This window comes from Sinocyclocheilus grahami, unplaced genomic scaffold, assembly GCF_001515645.1.
Source record: "Sinocyclocheilus grahami isolate Dianchi unplaced genomic scaffold, SAMN03320097.WGS_v1.1 scaffold1472.1, whole genome shotgun sequence".
Classification (NCBI taxonomy): domain Eukaryota; kingdom Metazoa; phylum Chordata; class Actinopteri; order Cypriniformes; family Cyprinidae; genus Sinocyclocheilus; species Sinocyclocheilus grahami.
In genome coordinates, this window is record NW_015506651.1 from 184,781 (window position 1) to 212,574 (window position 27,794).

The window sequence follows — 27,794 nt, forward strand, 5'->3', positions numbered from 1 at the left end:
TGCTGCGGCTGTTGATGCTGCTGTGGCGTAGTTTCCGATAACATCTTAAGATGCACAGTGTGCCCAGTGTTGGCTCAACTGTGCTTTGGTTTATGTAAATGTACATTTCTGTTTTGGTCCAGTTCAATCTGTTGGGGCAGATGCTGAAGGCCACACCCCACTGAGACGAATGCTGCGGCTGTTGATGCTGCTGTGGGAGGGGCTTGATTCTCAGGTGAGGTACAAAGCAGCAGGACTCTGAGCTCAGAGCTGAGATCAGACATGGGGCCACACAGACAGATGATACTAATGCTGCTCGTCCTGGCGTTTGCAACCTACATCTGTGAAGCAGGTATGAGAAGCTTGTGCTGCTGACTTTTCCTTTTTCATTCATTAATTAATTAATTCATTCATGGATAATGAATTGACAGTTTTGTTTAGTTTTTTTGTTTCATTAATAATGGCAGTTTTATATGTATAATATTTTATACGATTATGTTGTAATTTTATACATATATTAAGTATATCTATCCATGTAAATTATTGATCAAATATATTAATGTATATTATTTTATATGCATTATTTATATTAGATTGAATATGAATCTATTAAGCATACAATTTAATCTGTTGCTTTCAATAATTGTTATTAACAATGTTATTAAATTAAGTATGATTAATAAGTACTGAGGAAAAGAAGACATACACAGTTAGCTTTTTAATTATCAGTAGAATAATCAGTGAAAAAGATTTTTCAGAATTTTTTAACATGCAACAAAAAACTCCATATGTCTATAGCCCCACCCCAATATAGATTGTAGAAGGTTCCCTATGAAAAACTGATTATTTATTTACTTACTTACTTACTTTAGCACTTCTCCGGAAGTCTTCTGCAGTGGACTTTCTGAGGTCTGGGCGAGAGAGGCGGGCAGTGAGATGTCAACAAGGAGGCTGTAGCTCTGAAGACAGTGAGGCAGAAGAACTACTTGAGGCCAACTCAGATTACGTGAGTTGAGTACAAATGTGCAAAAGCCCACAGCAGCTATCTTGGAGAGTATTTAACATCACTTTGTATATAAGCCTTTTAAAAGTATAATAAAGGTGGTTGAGTGAAACAATCTTGAGGGCTTGGACCCTCTGATATATAATGTAAGATCATTTTTGTTGAATATGGAACTGAAAAGCACCTTATGAAACTGCTGATCTATTTATTTATTTTTATCAGGAGCAGGACAACTCAAAGATGTTCTTTAATGGTGGATCACAAGTGGGGGTGCACATGGTGAGACTCTCAATCCACCATGCAAGACACAGTCAATTATGTTTATTTGTCATACCCAATTGGTAAATAAATCAAGATGTTCTTTTAAAAGAAGTCTTAAAATCTAAATTTATCAAACTATAAAGATGTTTAGATATTTTGGGAAACAAGATGAAAGGCTTAATAAGAATATTATTGATGTGTGCATAATGTGTGATCTTTTACTGTAATATTCTAAAAATATGCCCTTGACTATTTACTGTGACTGATATTATTTGCTATATGTAATCACTACAATTCCATTCGAATGGACAATGTTCCCTGGAAGAAAGACATTACTGTATTTCCAGTGCTTGCTCACATGTCTCAATTACTAACATGTCAAGTGGAATGTAACACAATCCATCCATTCTGGGACTTCTCTGAACTTCTTCCTTTTCTCTTCGCCCACCTCTCAGAGGCCTGACGGTGAGCCACAGGGAGAGGGCTCAGGTATGTAGCCCTGCGGCTCATGGCTTCAGGGCTGTGAGAGTCCACACAGTGGGGAAGACTGGGGGAAACTCCACTCTGCTGCACCACTGGATACAAGCACAGCTGCACAGAACATGGAATAATGTCAGATACTATAATACTATCATAGATTGTGCATAGAGAATAGAGTCCTGAAGTGTTTTGGATGCTGAATCTTGCATTTACATTATATATATATATATATATATATATATATATATATATATATTGTAAGAAACAGAAACAGAAAAAAAAACCTTTGTAAGAATAGTTTTATGATACAAAAACAATATTCTGACATTTTAAAGTGAATTGCGAAATAATAATTTATGAAATACAAAATAAAAATATTAATCCACCTGGATGCTATTTGTTCCAATAAATGGCCCATGAAGGTACAGCTTTCCAAGACATAAGCAAACTACAATGTTTGACAGATGTTTGTAAATCCGCCATGTTAGTTCTATGCGGTTGGCATAATGGTGAAACACCTACAGGTGGCAGTAAAGCTCAGGATAAACACTAACAAATAATTCCACATTCTAAGTCCACAAATACAATGAGTCATTTTCTAAATTAGATCTTTTTGCAACTGAAAACAAATGTGCTGACCTTTTGTGCAGATAATTTGAGAAGATGTTGGATCCTTCAGTCTGGAGTTAGACTGTGCCTTCAAACAGAAATAAAAGCATCACAGCAGTGTGTATATCTGCAGCTAGATCCAATAAATGAGCCGTGTGGCTGATCAAAGTCTGGGTATCTTGGTCCAGCATGAATGTCTATTTTGTGCATTAGATCTGAGCTTCAGGAATCTAAATCCCTTTGAAGCCTCTGCAGACTGGATTAGACATGAACAAATGATGGACTTTACCATCGTGACACAAGAGTTAACAGTGGATTATCCAAAAAACTGTTATTTGCCCTTGGCTTTATGCAAAATTTTTCATTTTTAGCACAAAGATTTATTTCAAGTAAAATGTATTTTCATCCAAAGTCAGTCAAAACACTGAAGGTCATCTTGCAAAACACCTTTACTTCATTTGCTTCCTACAGTTGCTGTGTCTCAAAATATAGTAATCAGCCTAGAAACACATCATAGGTATATAAAAAAAAATGTTTTGACCAGAATTTGTGGAAATATCACACGCATTCTTCATTCAGAAATTCTCCACTTTTTTTGTTTTGTTTTGTTTTTGTAAATGAATAATGTTGGTACAGATTGCTACAGTCTAATAGAAGAAGGCATGACGTGTTTTTGAAAGTTAAAAACATCTACACCTCCTCACAGCATTCCTGCAAGCACAGACCTTAGTAAGCCCTAATGGGGTGATTTAGAAATGTGGTTCCTCTGGGTTTGTGCTGTCCTGTAGAGTGATAAATGTTCTGCATGTCATTACATGTCATGCATTAATGATTTGCTTGAGGGTATGCTTACTTGTCAGATGTTTATTCTTAACCTTAAACCTCATGTAATGAGAAAATGGTTTATTATCCTTATTTCTGCAAGTAAGCAAAGGACTTAAATGTGTGTCAGGACATAGCTATTTCCATACATAAACAAAAATGGGATTTTATAAATTGCTCCAAAAATCAGCTTTGGTGATGAAAAATTGCGTTTGTTAAAAAAAAGAAGAAGCTTTTTTATCTATTTTATTAACGATATATAAAATGTTGTAATGCTGTATTATGTATGTAATTTTTAAGACAATGCTTTTTCAGTTGTATGGTATGGATATTTTTGCAACTAATCTCACTAAACTACATCAGGCTCATATGATGAATATACATAAGATATTTTATATTGTGAATGTGCTTCTCATAGCTATTTTTAGAGGTCAACCAATATCTAATTTAACTGACAGCAATACCGACACCAATACTTATAAAACAGATTATGTATTATGTAACACAAGTTTTAAACAAAATGTATTATGTGGGGGGAACAGGAAATGTGCAATATCCTTTGACAAAACTCTCAGTACATTTTGAAACTGACACATCTCTTAGCCATCCAAGTGTTCATGATTATTTGCAATGATATGAGGATAATCTGAAAATGGCCAAATATTGAAAGATTTATTGGTCTGGCTGATCAGGGTCTGTCACTATGTATTTCCTCACAGCAAAGCCAAACTAGAAACAAAATGAGTTAAAGATGTGGAAACCTCATATGCATGACGTAAGGGCTGAGTATGTGTTTAATCTGGTAACACTTTATAATAACTGTAGTATGAATATATATGAATGCTTTCAGAACATTTCTTGGCTCTACATTAAGAATATTTTCAGTTCAATTTGTGGTGGAAAATATTTAATATGGACATTATTTAATGTAACATGTTTAATAATAATAATAAAGTGACACCAAGTGATAGAAGATCATGTTGCTGTATTGAAAACTCGGTGTTATACTTTGTTGATAATAATAATATTAATAATAATAATACTTGTTTTTCACTGATGTCTTGGAGCGCACATGAAATGAAAGCAGAACTGAAGCTCTTGCGATTGTTTTCTGCGGCAGATGTAATACAGCTGAGCGTCACTAAAGTGTTCTCCATTAACCGCGCAGCGTAATGCACAGAGCGCACAGGGAAGAATGGAAAGGAACAAGACCTATAGATCAGTCTAAATTCCCAGATATACATTATACCTAAATTAGAGAAAAACAGTTTTAAACTGTATTTACTATCAACGCGTATCTTTTACTGCATTTGAGAGTTTGAATATTACATCTCTGCGTTTTACGCGGACCCGGATGATTTTTTTCTAGAGGAACATTAGAGTGAACCGCGCCGAATTGCTGTTATTTTAGGCAGTTTGCACGAGTAAGGTAAGGTTGCATATCATGGGCACTCTACTGGCATTAATATTAGCGCTCTCCCTGAGCGCATCATGGGGATGCCAACTGCCCCACGACTGGAGACCTCAGACGGAAGCGTGCCGCGCAGAGCTGGCGGAGATCATAGTCTTTGCCAAGGTGCTCGCACTCCATAAGGAGTCTTACAGCGTGTACAACTACCTGCCGTGGCAGTACGACACGGATCTATTCTTCTCCGCGGAGATCGAGCTGCTATGCGATCAGGCATGGGGCAGCATGCTGGAAGTGCCTGCCGGGTCCAGGTTTAATGTCAGCGGGTTGGGATATTTCCCCTGCTACTCGTACAGTGTCATGGAGAACAACTCATACTATTTCTTTTTAAGGTAAGATTAAATTGCAGTAAGGATGTGCTCATGTCTGCACTTAGAGATATTTTGCTTTAAAATAATAATAAGGTAAAATAAAATATAAAATAAAGAATCAGACTAAGATGAAGAGCCGATGATTCCATACATAATATTAACATACACTTATATATACTCTCTCACACACACACACACACACACAACTAATAAAAAGGTTTAGCGTGAAGTGACAGTAAAAATACTTTAAAGTTTATCTTATAAAGTTTAACTTGAGTCTGAGTCACCACTATTTGAGAGCACTTATACATCACAATAATAATAAGGTAAAATAAAATATAAAATAAAGAATCAGACTAAGATGAAGAGCCGATGATTCCATACATAATATTAACATACACTTATATATACTCTCTCACACACACACACACACACAACTAATAAAAAGGTTTAGCGTGAAGTGACAGTAAAAATACTTTAAAGTTTATCTTATAAAGTTTAACTTGAGTCTGAGTCACCACTATTTGAGAGCACTTATACATCACATCAGTTGGCTTATTGAGGATGACATTTTACATTTTAGATCATAGAATGTTTGTGGGATTTGAAGTTGTTCATATTTAATTAACAAAAGTTGTTTTGTGACATTGGCATGGAACATGACATGAGCTGGCTTCAAACATTTATTTCCCATGAGCATGAGAGCTCAGTATCAGAACATTGGCTTGGCTACAACTGTGCACAACTGTCTGACATCTGTGCTCACTGTCATCTTAGAACTTAAGCTTCTATTTGCCCTTGGTTGGGTTACGTTAATGCAGGGTCCTCCAGAAATATTCACAAAGAATGAATAATGTGCCAAACAACCAAGATCTCCCTCTATTTTCTTTCATGATGAATGGAAAATGGTTAACATTGTGTATAATGATCACGAATCCTGTGTATAATGATCAAAACATTTGTCAAACTTAATTAGCTCTGGCTTGTCTTTGTTTCTGTTTATAGAGGGGATTAAATCACATTTTCAGATGAACTTACAAAGGATGAGGAAGTTAACAAACCAGTAGAAGTACAGCCCATTTGGATAGAGATTATGCAGTATATGATTCACCGTTGTGATTTCACTTTTTCTTAAAGACACACACTTTTGAAGTGTTTCATAGTAATAGTGTAAGGCTTGAATCTCTTGACATTTTTTTAAAACATTTTTTACTTGCATTTCCTGTTTCACGCTATGATCCGATCAGTTAAACTGAAGAATGTTTATCTCCCTCATACAGTGCAGTACTGTATTTATCACACTCAGCACTTTTCTGGCCAAGTAGTTTACTGTGATAGGCAGCACCTCACGTGCATAATGTAAACTGATAACCTGTTTTACCAAAGCAATCTTGCTTGTTGGGACCATGAAACAGCTGTAGCTAATAGTTTACAAAGATTTGCATAAAAAATATACACAGAGAAAACCTGCAGGCATGTGAGGTTGGTTCTTGAACTATGGGCACTTTTGGTCTTATGCTTTTTTGAAATTAAACTCTCTTTAAAAATACTTTTGAAACTCAGTAGTTTTTTAAATTTGTTTATTAAAATGTCAGTAAAACAGTGAATGTGGATTACAGGGAAATACTATTGTTTTTGGTTATTTTCATAGCTAGCATTACATAAAACCAGGGGTGCCCAAACTCGGTCCTGGAGGGCCGATGTCCTGCAGAGTTTAGATCCAACCCCAATTAGACACACCTGAACCAGCTAATCAAGCTCTTACTAGGCATACTAGAAACTTCCTGGCAGGTGTGTTGAGGCAAGTTGGAGCTAAACTCTGCAGGACACCGGCCCTCCAGGACCGAGTTTGGGCACCCCTGCATTAAACACTCACATAATATTAATATTTAATATTAATTCAATATTAATATTATGTTATAAAATTAATTAGTAATACATTAAAATTAATTAATAATAATAAATCATAATATTTTCACACATTTTCCATTATTTAAAATTGATTAAAAGAAAAGAAAAAAATGACACAACAATTTGTTGGTCATGGTGAAAAAATACACCACAGCTGAATGACAGTAGAAGTGCATATAAGTAATTTTTGCATAGTAATTATTGAAATAGTTTATGATTATACAGCAACATATGGGAAAGTGTCTTTCTTCTTCTTCTTCTTCTTCTTCTTCTTCTTCAACTACATGTGACTATAGGGTCAAACTAGGTCACTGTAACTGGAGTCATAACTATTAAAGGGGTCATATGACATTGCTAAAAAGAACATTATGTTGTGTATTTGGTGTAATGCAATGCGTTTATGCGGTTTAAGGTTAAAAAAACACATTATTTTCCACATACTGTACATTATTGTTGCTCCTCTATGCTGCCTTTCTGAAACGCGTCGACTTTTACAAAGCTCATCATTCTGAAAAGCGAGGTGTGCTCTGATTGGCCAGCTATCCAGTGCGTTGTGATTAGCTGAATACCTCAAGCGTGTGACGGAAATGTTACACCCCTTAACATACTGTGATGCTGTGTCTCCCGGCACGACGAGACAAAACCAATAAAACCCATTACAAACGAGGCATTTGTTGCATCCAGTGGGAACATAATTACTGATTATAATGACTTATACTGTGTTTTTATGCATTGCGTATCGCGCCGCGTAAACATAAAACCATGTCTGCATTTGTGATCGAAGAAACGACAAACAACAAGCGCTAATCTACACTGCTAAAACTCGTGTTTGAATCATCAGTGGCAAATTCTTTAAATATAAAAAAATTACTTACAGGCTGTGAGCCAGACTGTCCTTGCAAAGTTGGAACAGCCCCACTTTATAGAACAGCCTTTGAGCACAAACCCATTGTAGGCTACTCTGCAGGTTCAGGAAACTGTCCTCCATAAAATGCGTCACACAACGTCACACACTGCGGGGTTGAGTGAGGAACGGCCGGCGGACTTAAGTGAGAGGCGGCGGGTGGGCTTGAGAACGGCGCGGCCGGCGGGTTCAACGAAGGAGCCATGCGGCAACCACATGTCACGACCCCGGGCTGGACTGCGCTTCGTCCACGGTGAAAGCCTATCCGGCGATCCACAGCGCGAAGTTGATGTATTTCCTCAGCGACCAGCACGGATCAGCTCTAGGCATGACGAAGCGGATATCATCCTCTTTTGGAAGGCCAAACTAAGTAGCTTCGCTTTCACAATGAAACACACAGCATCTCCACAACATGGCAGCGGCAACAACAATATTACAGCGAGAATAAAAGTTATGCCTTCTTTCTTTGCTTGAACATTTGGGCGGTGTTGTGCAAATCTTCCCACACAGTGACATAGACATGTGGGGGCGTGTTTAAATGAGGCGTTTTAGGAGGGCGTGGCCAAGTCTTAACTTTTATAAAGAATATCTCTTTGGATTTGAGACTTTAGTCTTTGCAACTTTACAGATCTTCTTTATGCACCAAGAGCTTGTAACATTCCAAAGAGAAAGGAAAAATTGAAATCGCATCATATGACCCCTTTATTTTCATTTCATGAAACATTTCATGTTTTTCTAAAATTACCTGACATTAATTCTCTGGAAATAACTTGTATGTCTGTCACATGAACCAACATAAAGCATAAGAAACAATGAAAGGATAATTGAGGACACATGACTTTAGGTATGATTAATGATTGTAGCACAAATAGTGCAGGATGAGTTATGAATTTAGAAATTTTGAAAATGCATAGCCGTGTAGTTGTATAACAAATAAGCATGTCAACTATTCAGAATAAAGAATTTAACAATGCCATGAAATAAACCATATTAAAAGGTTAGTTCACTCAAAAATGAAAATTGTCATTAATTACTCGCCCTCATGTCATTCCAATCCCATAAGACCTTTGTTGATCTTCAGAACACAAATTAAGATATTTTTGATGAACTCCGAGAGCTTTTTGACCCTCCATAGACAGCAATGCAACTACCACATTCAAGGCCCAGAAAGGTAGTACGGATTTTGTTAAAATAGTCCATGTGACATCAGTGGTTCAACCTTAATTTTATGAAGCTACGAGGATACGTTTGGGTGCAAAGAAAAAAAATCTTTATTCAACCATTTCTTCTCTTCCATGTCAGTCTTCAACGTGCAGTTATGTGACGGTGAGTAATTAATGACAGAATTTTCATTTTTGGGTGAACTAACACTATAATACATTGTAGTTTAATAACTGCTTCTAATTCCTTGTGACAGTACTGTGAAAATACTTTTCCCAATCTATGAGAAAGCAAATTGTCACGGTTGCACTACAGCGAGGAACGAGGAGTTGCGGGATGAACACAAACACAGTTTTTAATAATCCACAGGAGCCAGGAATACAGGGCAGGAACACACAGGTAGCACAACGGGGATAGATGTTTAAGACCCAACAAGGAAACATAGGGCAGAACACTTTAAATTCACAACACAAATGAGGGAATAAATGAGACACAATCAAACACAAGGGAAAACTAGGTCACGGAGCACATGGGGAGCAAAAACACACACAGACAGTCCAGGGGCGTGACAGTCCCGCCCACCCCATGGTCAGCCATGGTGCAGTGAGTGGAACTCCTCTCTGCGGTCTCACTGGCCACGGCTTTCTTCCTCGTGGCAGGCATGGTAGCCGGCTCTCACACCTGGTCTGACGTTACAAACAACTCCGGCTCAGAGGTGATCCTCAGCTCTGTCGCCCCTTGTGGCGATGGCTCGTCGGTCGCGGTGGTCTCGGGCTCTCTGTCAGTGGTGGGCTCGGGCTTGAGTGGAGGACCATGTTCAGACGACGGCACTCTGCATGCGGGGTTCATGCTGACATCATAGAATGCACAGAGTGCGTTGTCTGGGTAGCTGGTGAGATGGGCGATGGCCAGAAACAGTCCAGTATGGCCCTCGAGCGATATATCCCCCTGCTTCAGCAGAAGGAGGACGTATTCAGGACGGGATAACAGCAAGGAGCAAGGAACGGGGAGTTGTGGGATGAACACAAACACAGTCTTTAATAATCCACAGGAGCCAGGAATACAGGGCAGGAACACACAGGTAGCACAACGGGGATAGACGTTTAAGATCCGACAAGGAAACATAGGGCAGAACACATTAAATACACAACACAAATGAGGGAATGAATGAGACACACCTGGGAGCAATGAACACAATCAAACACAAGGGAAAACTAGGTCACGGAGCACATGGGGAGCAAAAACACACACAGACAGTCCAGGGGCGTGACACAAATAGATGGGTTACTAATAATTCTTGCAGTCTTAGAGACAGAGCAGTTAAAACAACTGGAGTGCTCAACAAGTGCTCGAGTGACCTGAGGGCAGCAGGTTATAGGTCCAATCAAGTGCTAACAGGCTGTTTTGGCATTGCATCAAGTGTTTGGGAGTTGCTTACTCTTACATGCTTACAGTTTTTTTCACTTATTATCTAAAATAATATTCATCAGAAAAGTATGTTTTTCTTGATAGCAGGTAGGCTCTGACCTAACCCCAACAGTCTCTACATTAGCCATGATCTCTTAAAGTGCTTGAGGTGTTGAGCTTGTTGGATGTTAAGCTTGTAGATACAGGTTTAGTCCAGTTGCCATTACACCACTGTTCCTTTGTTTAATCTCATCACTGATATTGAATTGTACACTCATTTCGGGGCATTGTTTTTAAAATTACTATCAGTGGCGAGCCCATGCTTGGATGACCAATACTTTTGTGAATTTGATGCTAAATTCTTACTAAACTGGATTTTAGAAACACTGTTAAAAGTGTTTAAACTCTCATTTTTTTGGTCTCTTACATTTACAGTAAAACCTTTGAAACATGCCATGATGTCATTCCGTGGACATATTCACATAAGGTTCATGAGTTACTGTTCCTGTTACTCTCCAGCATGTTTCACTTAGAGTGAACTGACACTGTAATATGATAGCTTTGTTTAAGGAACAGTCTAAGAACAAGCTAATATTTAAGAAATCATTAATGTGATGAACTTACATACAAATCTTGTTATGTTCTTCATTTTTAAACTGGCCCATCATGTTTTTTTTCTTACATACGAACAAATGTCACTGTCAATAATGTCAAACCGAGGTGTCAGGGTATGAAAATGAATGCTTGCATTTCAAATATTGACTTTAATTAGGCTATAATCCATGAGTCCTAAATTAATGAGTCGTTTGGGCCATGTTTATGATGCTTTTTTTGGCATTTTTGAAGCTCAAAAACGACTAATTTCACTTTCATTGTATTAAAATGAGCATTTAAGACATTCAGTGCTTTTTTGTTTGTTGGTGTTCGACAGAAAACCTTGCCTCAGTACACGACTTTTCTTCTCTGCCTTTTAATGTCCCATATGTCATGAGTCTAAGCCATGAACCAATCAGACAGCTGGTTCCAGTTTGGCAAGACAATTCTCACCAATCAAACCATCAAAAGCCTGAGAAACTGGAGACACTCTGCATGGAAACAATAATTAATGCAATGTGGTGCACAGAACAACTACATTAAGTTTCCCTTGAGAGGCTCTCTATTTTAGGGTGGTCAGTGAATTAAAAAGGTCATATCCTGAAGACATATGAAAATATGTACTGTAGGATAACAGGAGGAACCCATCTGGAATGTATTGGTTATTAGTTAACATTATGGTATTTTCAGCAGAGTTGGTATACACTGCTTTTGGAAAAAAAGAATTAGGGAGATGTTTGTGCATTTTTATCACATTTACCACATGTTTTGAGAAATGTATTATATTTCATAAACTATACAAACTGCATACCGCCTCACATCCTAAAGTACACCAGAATGTTATAACAAAAACCGGCACTTTCATTTAGCAAATATTCAACACCTTGCCAGTAAGAATGTGTTTACTAAATATTTATCTCTTACTCATAGATCCTCTTTCTAGATGCTCAGAAAAGTGTAACACTCTGTCTTTTGGAATGTATTTAGAAAATTAAATATCCCCTTTTCTTGCCTTCATTTCCCTTTAAGGAATAGTTCTGCTAGAATTGAAAATTCTGTATTAATTTTCTCACCGTCACGTCTTTCTAAAAACACCAAAGAATATAAAAGAAGAAAATGTGTAGGATCTAAACACTCTTGAAACAACGGTTCACAATTATATCAAGCTTCAAAATAATAGCCTTTCTAATGCATTACAGTTCTGAAGCTGAAACTCAAGTTGAAATGGCCTTCCAGACCTAGACACTTGAGTCCAAAATATTCTGGCGCTCAGCTGACATCCATCAGAGAATTCTGGAACTCATTTTGGAACTAGATATTCCAAGTTTGGCATTGAGCACAGGTTCTGTAAAAGCCCCTGAGCTTCAGATGCCCCTCTAAAGAGGCTGAATTAGATCCAGATGGAGGGACTCTCTGCTGTCAAGGTCCAAAGCCAATGTTTCCGTTAGGGGAAAAGTGGATATGGAAGCCAGGTGGAAAACTATTCACCTCAAAACCGTCTCCCTCACTGTGAGCAACAGTGTTTTGCAGCCAACAAACTTATGAACAAAGCTTACATATGTTTCCCTTGATCATATATATATATATATATATATATATATATGTGTGTGTGTGTGTGTGTGTGTGTGTGTGTGTGTGTGTGTGTAGTCTCAAACAAGTAGTAATTTTCCAGACTGTTCATTAAACTGTTAAAAAAATGCAACAAATGCCTCTTGGGAATTCTGGCTCTCTAACATACACACATGCATTAACTTGTCATTTGTTTGGAGTAACTGTGATTTTCTTTTCCCAAACTAGAATAGAAAAAATATACATTGTTGATGATTACAAGTGAGTGCTGCAAACCATTCAACTTGCAAACAATTGATTTTCCTGCAGGCTGATGGCGGCTGAATCACACATCATATATAGGAGGACAGGCGTAGTGGAGAGTCCGTATGAAGAGAGTGTCTCATTTCCTCACATTGTGCCAATGTAACCATGGTTTTTGTATTAATATTTTTAAAACCACCCTTGAAACTTTGATAACAGACTTTCCTCATTTCCTCTCTGCTGGGAGGTGTGTGTGCATGTGTGTGCTGATGTGTGAAAGTTTGCAAGACTGCAGGCTGAAACAGCAAGAGACCAGCCAAAGAACAGCTTTGTACGCCAATCACAAGTAATGAATTCTTTGCTCACACAGCTACAGAGATAAGAGAAAGAACAAAGAGAAAATAATAGACCTCCCTAAGCTATGCGTATAATTCCTGGGACACCACACACACTGTGTAATTAACCTCTTATGTTGATTAAATATATTTTTACTCCTTCATATACAAACCCAATTCCAAAAAAGTTGGGACACTGTACAAAGTGTGAGTAAAAAAGGAATGGAATAATTTACAAATCTCATAAACTTATATTTCATTCACAATAGAATATAGATAACATATCAAATGTTGAAAGTGAGACATTTTGAAATGTCATGCCAAATATTGGCTCATTTTGGATTTCATGAGAGCTCCAAAGCTATTCCAAAATAGTTGGGACAGGTAGCAATAAGAGGCCGGACAAGTTAAATGTACATATAAGGAACAGCTGGAGGACCAATTTGCAACTTATTAGGTCAATTGGCAACATGATTGGATTCTTTAAACGTAATATGTTTGCTAATGCTTTAGCAACATTAAAAATATAAAGGCATCCCAAATGCAAACACACACATGTGAAAAACACAAATAGAGCTGTCCCAGCATACCCTTTATTGGTACCTCCCCTCCCCTTGGCCGCTTGCCTGCCTAAAAATATATGGGTCATTGACATTAAGTGTCCCAAGTGGTCATAAACTATTACATCGCTGAGGCCCACACAGGAGAAACAAAAATACATAACGAGTGCGCAACCTTCGTGGTATAGCATGATTTTGTAGCAGTAATATTCCCTCTCATGTTTGATACACACCCTACGGCATGCATGAACATTACAACAGGCTGAAATTATACATTATAAAGCAGAAATTTACATTTGTCTGCTAAGGTGTTGCTATGAGGTTGCTAAGGTGTTCTGAATCGTTTTGAGCATGTTAATGTAACGGCTAGCTGGTAAGAGCTGCAAAGTTAAACTTCACTCCCCTCATCTTAAGAGGTGCACTATGATGTTAGAGGCTGTGGTCTTTAGCGTCCTTGTTAGTGTGCCTGCTTCCTATGCTGGAAATGCCAGTTTGAATGCCACTCAGAGTGAGTGAGGGGAGTAGAAACGGAGGGGTTAAACTAAGGTTGCTAAAGTAGTTTCTACTAGTTGGTTGGTTGCTGGCTCAAATTAATCAAAAGACCACCCAAAGCTCTGTGATATTCTTGGGTTTGAATGTGGCCTTTATTGTATTTTTTATCAGATACATTTATTTTTTTGCTAATTTATCATGCACTTCATACAGTTGTAGGATAATGTATCATCCACTTCATACAATTGTAAGCCACACCTTTTAATAAGTGTGATAATTTATCATTGATGTGCATAGTACAGACCATGTGGAAAGTTATTGGCGTGTGTTCATATCATATATGAATCCAGGCATAACAATTATTTATCATAGTAATGTAGTTTTTGTTGCATTTCTTCTCAGGATGGATGAAAACTACAGCATCATTCCCCACGGAGTCAACTTCCAGGACCCCATCTTCTCTGACACACCGGAGAACCATCGCATGTTTGCCAGCTTGTTCCAGTTTTCCAACTGCACAGCTGGCACACAGGTTCACATGTACACCCCAGACTGGGAGGTACAGGAGGACAACAGAGTGAGCTACTTTTAATGTATCAATACAATAATAACAACAACGACAACAACAACAATAATAATAATAATAATAATAACAGAAACAACAACAACAACAATAATAATAAACAGCAGAAGTAACTACCACCTGTTTTTACTCTGATGCATGAAGCATTAGAGAGACTAATTTCCAATCATGTCCTGTCCTTGCTTGCTGTGTACTTGTCTTTGTCCACATTGATGGATATTATTAGTGAGGCAGACACTTCATAGTGGGCAAAGAAGTGTGAAAAGCTTGCTTGTTCGGGCCTTTTGCATGTCTGTTTTTGGTTCTCTTGGCTTATGAAAATGGATGAGGACTCTAACAAAAATGTTTGTGGCTATTGCATGTTTGTGGCTATTGCACACAAAAATCAGCAATGCAGAGGAAGATGTGCCTAAACATCAGCTAGTCTTCCACAGAAATCTTGCTAGAATAAGTAGGCAACATATTTTGAGAATCCAAACCAACAGACATTTTCAAACCCATATTTTACTGTGAATTGGTGCTCACCATTAAGTGTAGTTTATGTCTGGGTCCAAATCTCAAGAGAATTAACATAAATGATTGCTGGGATATTAATATCCCTCTCTGGACATCTGTACTTCTTTACTTTTTAATTTGCCTTGGGAGAACATGTTTCTTATATTGTTGTTCATGGTATGTTTATATATATATATATATACGGGCCCCCAACTGCACTGCCACATCAACTGCCTAGAGTTGCCTTGAACCGTCTCAGAGAGCGTTTACGAGGCAAGCATGTGCTGGTCCGCAACGGACAACACTGCGACCATTACATACATCAACTGACAAGGTGGTCTACACTCCAGTCGCATGTCGCAACTCACCCGCCACCTCCTTCTCTGGAGTCAGAAGCATCTGAGGTCACTTTGTGCCATTCATATTCCAGGTCTGCACAACCGTACGGCCAATGAGCTGTCATGAGCTGCACTCCCCAGAGAATGGAGACTCCATCCCCAGACGGTCCAGCTGATTTGGAGACCTTTCAGAGCCTCTCAGGTAGACCTGTTTGCCTCTCCAGAGACATCTCACTGCCAGTTGTTTTACTCCCTGACCGAGGGAACACTCGGCACGGACGAACTGGCACACAGCTGGCCGCGGAGCCTGCACAAGTATGCATTTCCCCCAGTGAGCCTTTTTGCACAGACGCTGTACAAGATCAGGGAGGACGAGGAGCAGGTCCTACTTGTGGCACCTTACTCACTCAGACCTGGTTCCCAGAACTAATGCTCCTTGTGACAGCCCCTCCCTGACAGATTCCTCTGAGGAAGTTTCTACTGACTCAGAGATGGGGCACCCTGTGTCACCCGCATCCAGACATCTGGAAACTTCATGTCTGGTCCCTGGATGGGACGCGGATGTTCTAGGTGACCTACCCCAAGAGGTAGTAGACACCATCACTTAGGCGCGAGCACCATCTACGAGACACGCTTACTCCTTGAAGTGGAACCTATTCATCGAGTCGTGTTCTTTACACCAAGAAGACACCCGAAGATTCCTGATCAGAGTCATGCTTTCCTTTTTGCAGCAGGGGTTGGAGCGAAGGCTGTCTCCCTCCACCCTTAAAGTCTATGTTGCTGAAATTGCTTCTAAACATGACCCCATGGAAGGGAAGGGAAGCATGACCTGGTCATCAGGTTCCTTAGGGGGGGCGAGAAGGTTGAATCCTCCCCGACTCCCCTCTATACCCTCTTGGGACCTGACTATAGCTGCCCCCTAATAGTCGACTAATAGATAGTCAACCAGAACAGTCAACTAAATTTTCTTTGGTCGGTTAGTTGCGGGAAAAAAAATGTCCACAGAAAGTGGCGCAGTCAGCGACAAAGAGCTTGTTAACACAGCGGGCCTGGCAAATCCTCCTGCTAATAATCATGTCGGGAAGAAAATCGAAAGTGTGGGATCATTTTGAAAGGATAAAAGATGACCCCAGAAAGGTTGTCTGCAAACTCTGCAGGCAAACATTTGTATACCATTCGTCCACATCGAACATGACTTATCATTTAAAACATGTAAGTAGACTAGTAGGCTAACATTAGCCACTTACCACAGCCCCTCATTTTAATGGTAATATGCGCATATAAGTTAGGCACCTATCCAAGTATTTGTGCAGACAGAGTGTGAAAGTTAAATGTTTAACTTAACGTGCATTTCTCTAGGTCCATCCGCTATACTGTGAAGATGACATGTCGTCAGCTTCAACTTCGCAGCCTACCCTGACTCAGCAAACTCTTGACATGAAACCCTGTCTTACCGAGTAATGAAAAAGAGACATTACAGACAAAATAGCAGACTTCATTGCACTTAACATGAGACCAGTCAACATCATCAGCAGTGAGGGTTTCAAACAAATTATTCAATTCCTTGAGCCGGGCTACAGTGTTCCCAAACATGAAACAGTCATGCACGCCATAACAAGCAAGTTCAACACAACAAAATAATTTGTCCTCGAGGAAATTAAAAGTTGTACAGCTCTCAGCTTCACAACCGACATATGGACCTCTAGCCAGATGGAAACTTACATGACCGTCACTGCACACTTAATTTCTGAAGACTGGCAACTGCATTCATTTGTGTTGGAAACAAAAGTCTTGGAGGTGAGCCACACAGCTGCCAACATATCAGAGCGACTCAGTGAAGTGATGGAGCAATACGAGATACCAGGAGAAAAGAGGGTAGCAGTCGTACACAACAATGCTTCTAATATGGTACTGTGTGCAGAGCTACTTTCTGATAACCCATGCTGGGTTACTGTCATGCAATGAAGGATGGATGGATGAAATGAAAAATGTACTTGGAGGACAAAACAAAGGTTGATTCTGGGCCACTGATATGGTAGCAAGAAAATGAGGAGCGGTACCCCAAGCTTGCTAGAGCTGCTAAGCGCCTGCACTCCATTCTTTCCACATCTACTCCATCAGAGTGCATTTTCTCGAAGGCCGGGTTTATTGTGAATAAGACACGGAGCTCACTTCTTCCCAACAACGTTGACAAACTTTCTAGAGACGGTCAGTTATAATTGCCCATATTTTTGTAGTGTTTCAGTGTGCTGTTAGCCTATATATTTTATTTGTTTTATTTAATATATAGGCTATATTATTTATTTAGTTTGGGAAAGTCTGACTAAAACAGATTTTTCATTCGATATTTCATTTAAAGGCTTGTGATTTATAGTGGCAGTTCTGTCATGACAACTCTCGGAGGGATTGGCATGGTAATGTACATGACAATGTTAATGTATTTGATCTTGGCGAAATAGATCTGCTACGCTGCTGCTGCTGCGACAGAGCAAGTACCGAGACTTGCTACTGCCAATACATCCACAACTTGCTGTTGTAAGCATGTAAGAAATATTGCTGCTACACACATGAATAACCCCCATATAGCATACATGAATCACCCCGTAGCAGATCTATACAGGTGGAGCTGGGGAAGGTGAGGGGTTTCTAAAGTGCATTGCAAACTGCTACAGCAAACAAAAGCCAGGTATTAGAATATTGAGCAGTAAGCTCATTGGCTAGCGATACAAGAGAGAACCAATCAGCTGCCATGTGACAATGATGTCGCCAGGTCAGATTGAACTAGACCTAACGGACTGTGCCATCTAGAGTTCCATGCCAGAACTCTGTATTTATAATTGTCCATAAACAGTGTTTCAGTTTGCTGTAGTGATGGGTCGTTCTTTAACGATTCTTTCATTTTAAATTAATCTTTAATGTGACTCGGGAAGGACGAGTCGTCTCGGGGAGTGATTCATTCAGTCGTGCATGTGCTAGATTCTATAGGTTATGTGTTTCGATTCTTCAGGTTCGTTCATCACGTGACAGCCCCATAAGCTTAACCAATGCAGTCTGAGCCGGAAAGATAATTGATTAGTTCACCTTTCGAGTATTCGGATTTTCGAATCATTCGTTCATCATGTGACAAGCCCCATAAGCTTAACCAATGCAGTCTGAGCCGGAAAGATAATTGATTAGTTCACCTTTCGAGTATTCGGTTTTTCGAATCATTCGTTCATCATGTGACAAGCCCCATAAGCTTAACCAATGCAGTCTGAGCCGGAAAGAGAATTGATTAGTTCACCTTTCGAGTCTTCGGGTTTTCGAGTCATTCGTTCATCATGTGACAAGCCCCATAAGCTTACCCTACGCAGTCTGAGCCGGAAAGAGAATTGATTAGTTCACCTTTCGAGTCTTCGGGTTTTCGAGTCATTCGTTCATCATGTGACAAGCCCCATAAGCTTAACCAGTGCAGTCTGAGCCGGAAAGAGAATTGATTAGTTCACCTTTCGAGTTTTCGGGTTTGAGTCGTTCGTTCATCACGTGACAGTCCCATAAGCTTAACCAATGCAATCTGAGCCGGAAAGATAATTTATTAGTTCACCTTTCGAGTCTTCGGGTTTTCGAGTCATTCGTTCATCATGTGACAGACCCATAAGCTTAACCAATGCAAAAAAAAAAAAAGTATCTCTGCTTTATCAAAGTGATTTCACCATCATATGGACAAAATTTAAAGCATAACCAACTCTTTATTACCTTTGTTACCACAGGAAAATAACCATCATGACAGAAATTCACACGTGTATAAACTGTAAGAAATACATTTTAAATACAATTTGAGACCAGAAATGCATCACGTAACTGTTAAAGCAAATAATAATAATAATAATAATAATCATCGTCATCATCATAATCATAATCATAATAATAACTATGCACCCATTTGTAAGGATAGGGAAGGTTGCTGTCAAGTCACGTGACAAAAGAACGAACGACTCGAAAGATGAACTAATCAATTCTCTTTCCGGCTCAGACTGCATTGGTTAAGCTTATGGGGCTGTCACATGATGAACGAATGACTCAAACCCGAAGACTCAAAAGATGAACTAATCTCAAATGACTACAGCCCCATTGACTCCCTCTGCCAATGCATTGATGAAATTAATAGTTGGATGTGCCAAAATTTTCTTCAGTTCATCAAGGAGAAAACTGAAGTCATTGCATTTAGAAACAAAGATGAAGTTCTCAAGGTAAATGCATACCTTGACTCAAGGGGTCAAACAACTAAATCAAGTCAAGAATCTTGGTGTGATTCTGGAGACAGACCTTAGTTTCAGTAGTCATGTCAAAGCAGTAACTAAATCAGCATACTATCATCTCAAAAACATTTCAAGAATTAGATTTTTTGTTTCCAGTCAAGACTTGGAGAAACTTGTTCATGCTTTTATCACCAGCAGATAAAGGTAACATAGACTATTGTAATGGTCTCCTCACCGGCCTACTCAAGAAGACCATTAAACAGCTGCAGCTCATCCAGAACACTGCTGCCAGAATTTTAGTAGTAGATGTGTTAGGGAAGTAAAAAGTCACATTTTAATTACATTTTGCTAAAAATGAACAAAATGACTCGAAAAAAGATTTGTTAATTTTGCTGAACGAGACTCAAAGATCCAAGTCGGTAAAATGATCCAAACTTCCCATCACTAGTTTGCTGTTTGCCTATATATGCTATATTTAATTTGGGAACTTCTGACTGAAACATGTTGTTTTTTTTCATTCAGTGTTTCATTCGAAGGCTCGTCCTTCGCTCTGATTGTGTTTGAAGTTTTCAAGTTTTCAACGTTATTTATCTTAAACCTTTTCAGTTTTCTGTATATTCATTGTGTTTAATTTAGTTTATTTATATATTTGTCTTGCAGTTTAAAAATATTTAAGGAAATTGCACAAAAAAAGTTTTCATGTGACTTTGCCCATAAGCCTACTATCAAAGTTGCACTTTGTGATATATTTATTAGTTTTAGTTTCTTTACCAAACAGCATGTTTTCATTATTGTTATCAAGTTCATAAGTTGTGATTTGTGTGAATGTTATACTTTTATGAATAAACTATGAATATTCAGTAAAGCTCCTTGCTTTTTCCCCCCCCGACACATTCATAATCATATCTTTTGTCGGTGTCATTTTATGCGTGTGCAAGTTCTTAATGTTAATAAATTATGGTTTAGTATTTCTCTACAATGTAAAACAATGTTACAAATAACATTCTTTCTCAGCCCTTCAACTCAAACCGTTTTCCCTCATATTTGCTAAAGTAGTTAAATGAATATAATAAACAGGCGATTAGTCGACTAATGGCTTTAATGAATGACTACTGGTCGACTAGGAAAATCTTTAGTCGGGGGCAGCACTAGACCTGACTGTAATGCTCAGAGCACTACAGCTGGGCCCATTTAAGCCTTTGCAGTCAGTTAAGCTGAAGTTTCTATCAATGAAAACTCTGCTCCTGCTTGCATTGGCCTCCATCAAGAGGGTAGGGGACCTGCACACATTTTCGGTCAATGATTCATGCCTAGAGTTTGGGCCGGCTGACTCCCAGGTTATCCTGAGGCCCCGGGCCCGGCTATGTGCCGAAGCTTCCTACTACTTCCTTCAATAATCAGGTGGTGAACCTGCAAGTGCTGCCCCCGGAGGAGGCAGACCCAGCCCTAGCTTTGATCTGTTCCATCCGAGCCTTGAGATGGTACGTGGACCGGACACAAAGCTTCAGGACCTCAGACCAGCTCTTTGTCTGTTAAGGAGGCCAGCAGAAGGGGAATGACATCTCTAGCAGAGGATGGCCCACTGGATTGTGGATGCCATTGCCCTGGCTTATCAGGCACAGGGTGTGCCCTGCCCGCTCAGGTTGCGAGCTCACTCTACTAGGAGTGTTGCATCCTCCTGGGCGCTGGCTCGTGGCGCCTCGCTGACAGATATTTGTAGAGCTGCAGGCTGGGCGACCCCCAACACGTTCGCTAGATTCTATAGCCTTCGTGTGGAGCTGGTATCCTCCTGTGTTCTCATCTCAAATGGGTAGAAGCACTGAGAGGCCCCGGTTTAGTGTCGGCTTGCTAAAACCACTCCAGAAAGTCCATACTGTAGACCCTGTCGAGCTCCTCCGTCCCCTCGGCAGCCAGACGTGGTGGAGCGTCTGGCGCCAGGCCCTCACTCCATGAATCCATGAGAACTGTTAGGGGGCTGGGTTCCATATGTAGTGACTTAAGTGCATCCCATATGTATAAATTCCATGGTATCATGGTATAGCTTTGTTTCCCAGGCAGACTTTCTACCATTTCCCAAGAGGGTTACAACCACATCTAAATCTTCTATATGCATATATGCACATGTGTAAGTTGTCCCAAAACCTCCTTCGGGAAGGATGGGAGTGGAGACGTCACGTCCTGTCGCCAGAGCTGCTGTACCACCACTGAGCAGCCGGGTCTCCGGCTCGGCTCCTCAGCGAAAACCTGAGTATGCGTTGCAACTGCTGCCTAATTATACTCGCGCTGCGATCAGTGGCAGCTGGATGCAATCATCGCATGCCAATGTGCATTGGCTCGTTTAGATTACACTCTAAGTGGATTGGTCACTCAAAGCGAGATCCCAATTTGTCGGTCACCAACGTGATGTCTCCATTCCCTCCTTCAGGGAACGAGGGTTACCATACGTAACCGAGACAATATTTTACCTCAGATCTTGAAAATAAAAGCAAACTTGTACGTTAAAACTGTGAACTCACTGCGTACCAACACGTGTATTCCATAACAAAAATATCAGTCACTCACTCAAAACTGTTCAGTCCATTCACATTTGAATCATCTATTTTTCATGTCCACTTTTCTTTTCTACACATCGTATCTACACTGGATGCACAAAGCATTGCAAATCATTTGAACGTTGTGTAAGTACGTTATAAATAGAACGAGTCAGCAGTTTACTGTCTGGGATTTGTGTCGTGCCCCATCCAAGACAGGATCACTGATTATAACGAGTTCTCTTATTTTATTGCATCGCGCCGTGCCGCGCCGCTCGCATCCGGTGTAGACACGATGTAAGTTAATGTAGCTTTCTGATGCTGCGTTTGAATTTTCATGCCATATTATTTGAAATTAGTGTTGGTCAAACTTTTTTTCTCTCAGGGACCGGATGTGGCCTATGGGCCTCCTATTGAGGAACCCTGGTGTAGCCTACATGAGTGAAAGTGAAGTGAAGTGAAGTGAAGTGAATAAGCCTACTATCAAAGTTGCACTTTGTGATATATTTATTAGTTTTAGTTTCTTTACCAAACAGCATGTTTTCATTATTGTTATCAAGTTCATAAGTTGTGATTTGTGTGAATGTTATACTTTTATGAATAAACTATGAATATTCAGTAAAGCTCCTTGCTTTTTCCCCCCCCGACACATTCATAATCATATCTTTTGTCGGTGTCATTTTATGCGTGTGCAAGTTCTTAATGTTAATAAATTATGGTTTAGTATTTCTCTACAATGTAAAACAATGTTACAAATAACATTCTTTCTCAGCCCTTCAACTCAAACCGTTTTCCCTCATATTTGCTAAAGTAGTTAAATGAATATAATAAACAGGCGATTAGTCGACTAATGGCTTTAATGAATGACTACTGGTCGACTAGGAAAATCTTTAGTCGGGGGCAGCACTAGACCTGACTGTAATGCTCAGAGCACTACAGCTGGGCCCATTTAAGCCTTTGCAGTCAGTTAAGCTGAAGTTTCTATCAATGAAAACTCTGCTCCTGCTTGCATTGGCCTCCATCAAGAGGGTAGGGGACCTGCACACATTTTCGGTCAATGATTCATGCCTAGAGTTTGGGCCGGCTGACTCCCAGGTTATCCTGAGGCCCCGGCCCAGCAATGTACCCAAGGTTCCCACTACTCCCTTCAGGGTTCACTGCAAGTGCTGCCCCCGGAGGAGGCAGACCCAGCCCTAGCTTTGATCTGTTCCATCCGAGCCTTGAGATGGTACGTGGACCGGACACAAAGCTTCAGGAGCTCAGATCAGCTCTTTGTCTGTTTCAGAGGCCAGCAGAAGGGGAATGACATCTCTAAGCAGAGGATGGCCCACTGGATAGTGGATGCCATCACCCCGGCTTATCAGGCACAGGGTGTGCCCTGCCCATTCAGATTGCAAGCCCACACTACTAGGAGTGTGGCATCCTCCTGGTTGCTGGCTCGTGGCGCCTCGCTGACAGATATTTGTAGAGCTGCAGGCTGGGCGACCCCCAACACGTTCGCTAGATTCTATAGCCTTCGTGTGGAGCTGGTATCCTCCTGTGTTCTCATCTCAAATGGGTAGAAGCACTGAGAGGCCCCGGTTTAGTGTCGGCTTGCTAAAACCACTCCAGAAAGTCCATACTGTAGACCCTGTCGAGCTCCTCCGTCCCCTCGGCAGCCAGACGTGGTGGAGCGTCTGGCGCCAGGCCCTCACTCCATGAATCCATGAGAACTGTTAGGGGGCTGGGTTCCATATGTAGTGACTTAAGTGCATCCCATATGTATAAATTCCATGGTATAGCTTAGAGCATTTGTTTCCCAGGCAGACTTTCTACCATTTCCCAAGAGGGTTACAACCACATCTAAATCTTCTATATGCACCTATACATATGTGTAAGTTGTCCCAAAACCTCCTTCGGGAAGGATGGGAGTGGAGACGTCACGTCCTGTCGCCAGAGCTGCTGTACCACCACTGAGCAGCCGGGTCTCCGGCTCGGCTCCTCAGCGAAAACCTGAGTATGCGTTGCACCTGCTGCCTAATTATACTCGCGCTGCGATCAGTGGCAGCTGGATGCAATCATCGCATGCCAATGTGCATTGGCTCGTTTAGATTACACTCTAAGTGGATTGGTCACTCAAAGCGAGATCCCAATTTGTCGGTCACCAACGTGATGTCTCCATTCCCTCCTTCAGGGAACGAGGGTTATATACGTAGCTGAGACATTTTCTCACTCGATCATACTCCTTGTATTTTAAACCACATGACTCATGTAGGTCAAAGCAAGAAATTTACACCAAGCTATAAAAAATAAAATAAAAAACATGAACAAACATATAGCTGTAAATTAAACATTAAATAGAGATGTTTTGAATGCCTGTGATTTTGTTTTGCAACATTTTTCGGTCACACTTTATTTTAAGGTCCAATTCTCATCATTAACAAACCATTACAACTTTTGCTTCAGTAAACTCTTAATTTGCAGCTTGTTAATAGTAAGGTACACTCTTAAAAATAAAGGTGCTTCATGATGCCATAGAAGAACCTTTTTGTCTAAATGGTTCCATAAAGAACCTTTAACATCTGAAAAACCTTTCTGTTTCACTAAAGGTTCTTTGTGGCGAAAAAAGGTTCTTCAGATTATAAAAAGGTAAGAAAGAGATGGTTCTTTAAAGAACCTTTGACTGAATGGTTCTTTGTGGAACCAAAAATGGTTCTTCTATGGCATCGCTTGAAGAACCTTTTGAAGCACCTTTATTTTTAAGAGTGTAGCTGTTAAGTTTAGGTACTGGGTAGGATTAGGGAGATAGAATATGGTCATGCAGAATATGTGCTTTATAAGCACTAATAAACAGCTAACATGTTAATAATAGGCATGCTAATAAGCAACTAGTTAGTAGTGAGAATTCGTCCCTATACTGTATATAGTATTATCCATGTTTCTTCTGGTAAAAACAAATTATTATTGAAAAAATGTTAGAAGTTCATGAATGTTTGTACTTACTTTAAATTGCCACAAAAAAATCTGTATTCTTCTGAAGTTTACTTTACACCAGTTTAGTCCAAGTATGAGAGCCAAACAGACGCTTTATTTATTTTTTACTTACCTCTATTGACTTCATGTTTACTTCAATTCCTTCAGCTATGGTGTTCCAACGTGCAGAAGGCCTTATTTGAGGAGGAAGAGAAAGTCAAAAACCTCTCTCAGAAAGTAAAGGTCCTGGAGAAAGCCAACAATCACCTGAGGGACAAGGTGAAGAACATGAAACGTCTCTTGAGGCAGGCCAAACGTGAGATCAAAGAGCCAGTTCAAGGCTTCAAACAGCTTCACAAAGCTGAACCAGAGTTACCACATCCACAACAGGACACCACCCAGGATCAAAAACCCACTCTCAGGAAAATCCTGCCCAAAAAAGCTTAAGAACTAAAAGCCATTCCTGTGATGGAAGAAATTTGATTACAGAAAATTACTGTGTATTGGAAGATCTAGACTAACTTTTCTTTACTGACAGCTTTTCATAAACAGCTTTTTCATATAACTGGCTGTAAAATATCATGAAAAGCTACAATAGCAAAACAATGTTTTGACTTCACAATCATTAAAATATCATGATCCTTTTATCAAAATTTGAAAATATTGATGCATTGTGGTTTTCAACCACACAATGGTTTAAATGGGGTTAAATGCCAATAAAACCCACATTTGTTTTTTCATTCATTTCATTTAATTCTGACTAGAAGCAGATGTTGTTAATCAGGCAGAGCCTGACAAGATACAGCACAGTGTTTTGAATTTATTTGGACAGGTGTTCACACGGAAATACATTTTGACACAATATAGCAACACTGACCTTCAGTCTACAAAATAAAATAAAATAAAAAATAAATAAATAAATTGAAGAACAAAATCACCGTTTCCCATTACTGGAGAAGTTGTTCATCTTAAAACGCCAAGAAACATTTACTGTCGAGTGCAAGACAGATCCAAAAAATCTAGTAAATCGGGTTTGAGATTTTGTGTAGAAGTGTTTCCATGCGTAAAGTCGTATTTTACCTTTTATGACTAAAATATAACCTTAAGAGTCAATCTACATCATGACTCTGTTGTTTTGGGATCAGATTTCCTTTTTACATATGATTCCATTTTTCATGTAATAATTCCAAGTTATGTATTAGTTTCTTATGAGTTTTATAATTGCAAACAGGGTGCTGAGCACTTGATATATGTAATCTTTACTCAGTGAAGCTTATCTTAAAATGAAAATGTTCATCATTTAAAGAACAATTTACTGACAAGGTTTTGAAAAAGTTATTTTTGTTTTTGTTAATCTGAACTGTCAATTATTATTTTCTGTTTAACATATTCACATGTACGCCAATGAAAAATGAAATAAATGTCACATTTTCTTTAATCGTTGTCTATTACCTTTTAACACGTTTTGTTATTTTTTGTTATTTTGTTTGTTTTTGTCATATATGGATATCATAAAAATGTCTTAAAAGGTGGTGAAATTTTTGTCCAAATAATGTTTTCTGGATTGATAATGTCCTCACCCTAAATTTTATATAAATAAATAAGTTGCTTTGAATAAAAGTGTCTGCCTGATAGTGTAAATATGAATGTCATAGGTGAAGGTAAATGGTAAAGTGTCTTGATTGATTTCTCATGCCAGGCTATAATCTGAACTTCATCCAAATGCTTATTTTAAAATGATCCAAATTACAGTTTCAACAGGAAGTACTTCAATGCAGGACATGTCTATTCATTCATTCATTTAAATGGGCTTGATTGTCCCATTTAATTGGATAGAAGAAGGGTCAATATGTTGCATCCAGAATGTACAATATTTCATTCAGTCCAAGACACCTCCATAGATTGAAATTGGGTCCAAAGATCATTTATGACTTATCCAATGTGATGCTAAGCCAAATATAAAGTGCAAAGTGAAAATATTTCCTCAGATCCCAATCTTTCCTCTAACGTTTTTTGAACATATTCAAAGAAAAAAAAACATAATCAATTGATCATGGATTTTTAAATTTTTTTTGGCAGAGCCATTGCTTGATTAATTTTTTTCGATGCTATTTCCAGGGGTTTCAACCCCCATAATTTCCATATGTGTGTGACTGTTCATTAAAAAAGGTGTGTGTGTGTTAACCTTGAATGACTGAGCCTTAAAAGACTTTACAACATGTTCTCTTTTGCAATCAACTGAGAAAAATGGATATGAGGTAAACGTATGAAGTGGAGAAGTGTTCTGACATTTATGGACTTCTTATATACTTCCAAACCAACAACAAAAAACTGGCATTTTTAATAATATACAGAAATTAAATAACCCTCTTCAATGATCTCTTTTTAAAGCAGTATATCATTGTTGTGCTGCACCCTGCTCGAATCTGTTTTTACTCTATTAACATGCTTCCAAAGAAGGCATACACACACTGAATTTTCAATATAAACTATGTTCTCAGCCAAGCTGCAGAACAGATGTCTTGACAGTGTGGTTTGGTGTGGTGTA

The 27,794-nt window shown here is 39.2% G+C and overlaps 1 protein-coding gene across 1 annotated transcript; it reads left to right on the forward strand.

The window, feature by feature from the left end:
• Positions 1 to 4,295: 4,295 nt before the first annotated feature.
• Positions 4,296 to 26,564, forward strand: ccdc3b (coiled-coil domain containing 3b). Its single transcript, XM_016256765.1, has 3 exons — positions 4,296 to 4,954; positions 14,512 to 14,686; positions 25,415 to 26,564. The coding sequence occupies exons 1-3, from the start codon at positions 4,599 to 4,601 to the stop codon at positions 25,691 to 25,693; spliced, it is 810 nt and encodes a 269-aa protein (XP_016112251.1). The 5' UTR covers positions 4,296 to 4,598; the 3' UTR covers positions 25,694 to 26,564.
• The last annotated feature ends 1,230 nt before the right edge of the window (positions 26,565 to 27,794 follow it).

Bases quoted from the DNA above. Each gene is read 5' to 3' on its own strand.
- ccdc3b (XM_016256765.1), top strand. From the start codon at position 4,599: ATGGGCACTCTACTGGCATTAATATTAGCGCTCTCCCTGAGCGCATCA. The intron at 4,955-14,511 runs GTAAGATTAAAT...ATTTCTTCTCAG, and splicing joins TCATACTATTTCTTTTTAAG to GATGGATGAAAACTACAGCA. The intron at 14,687-25,414 runs GTGAGCTACTTT...CAATTCCTTCAG, and splicing joins AGGTACAGGAGGACAACAGA to CTATGGTGTTCCAACGTGCA.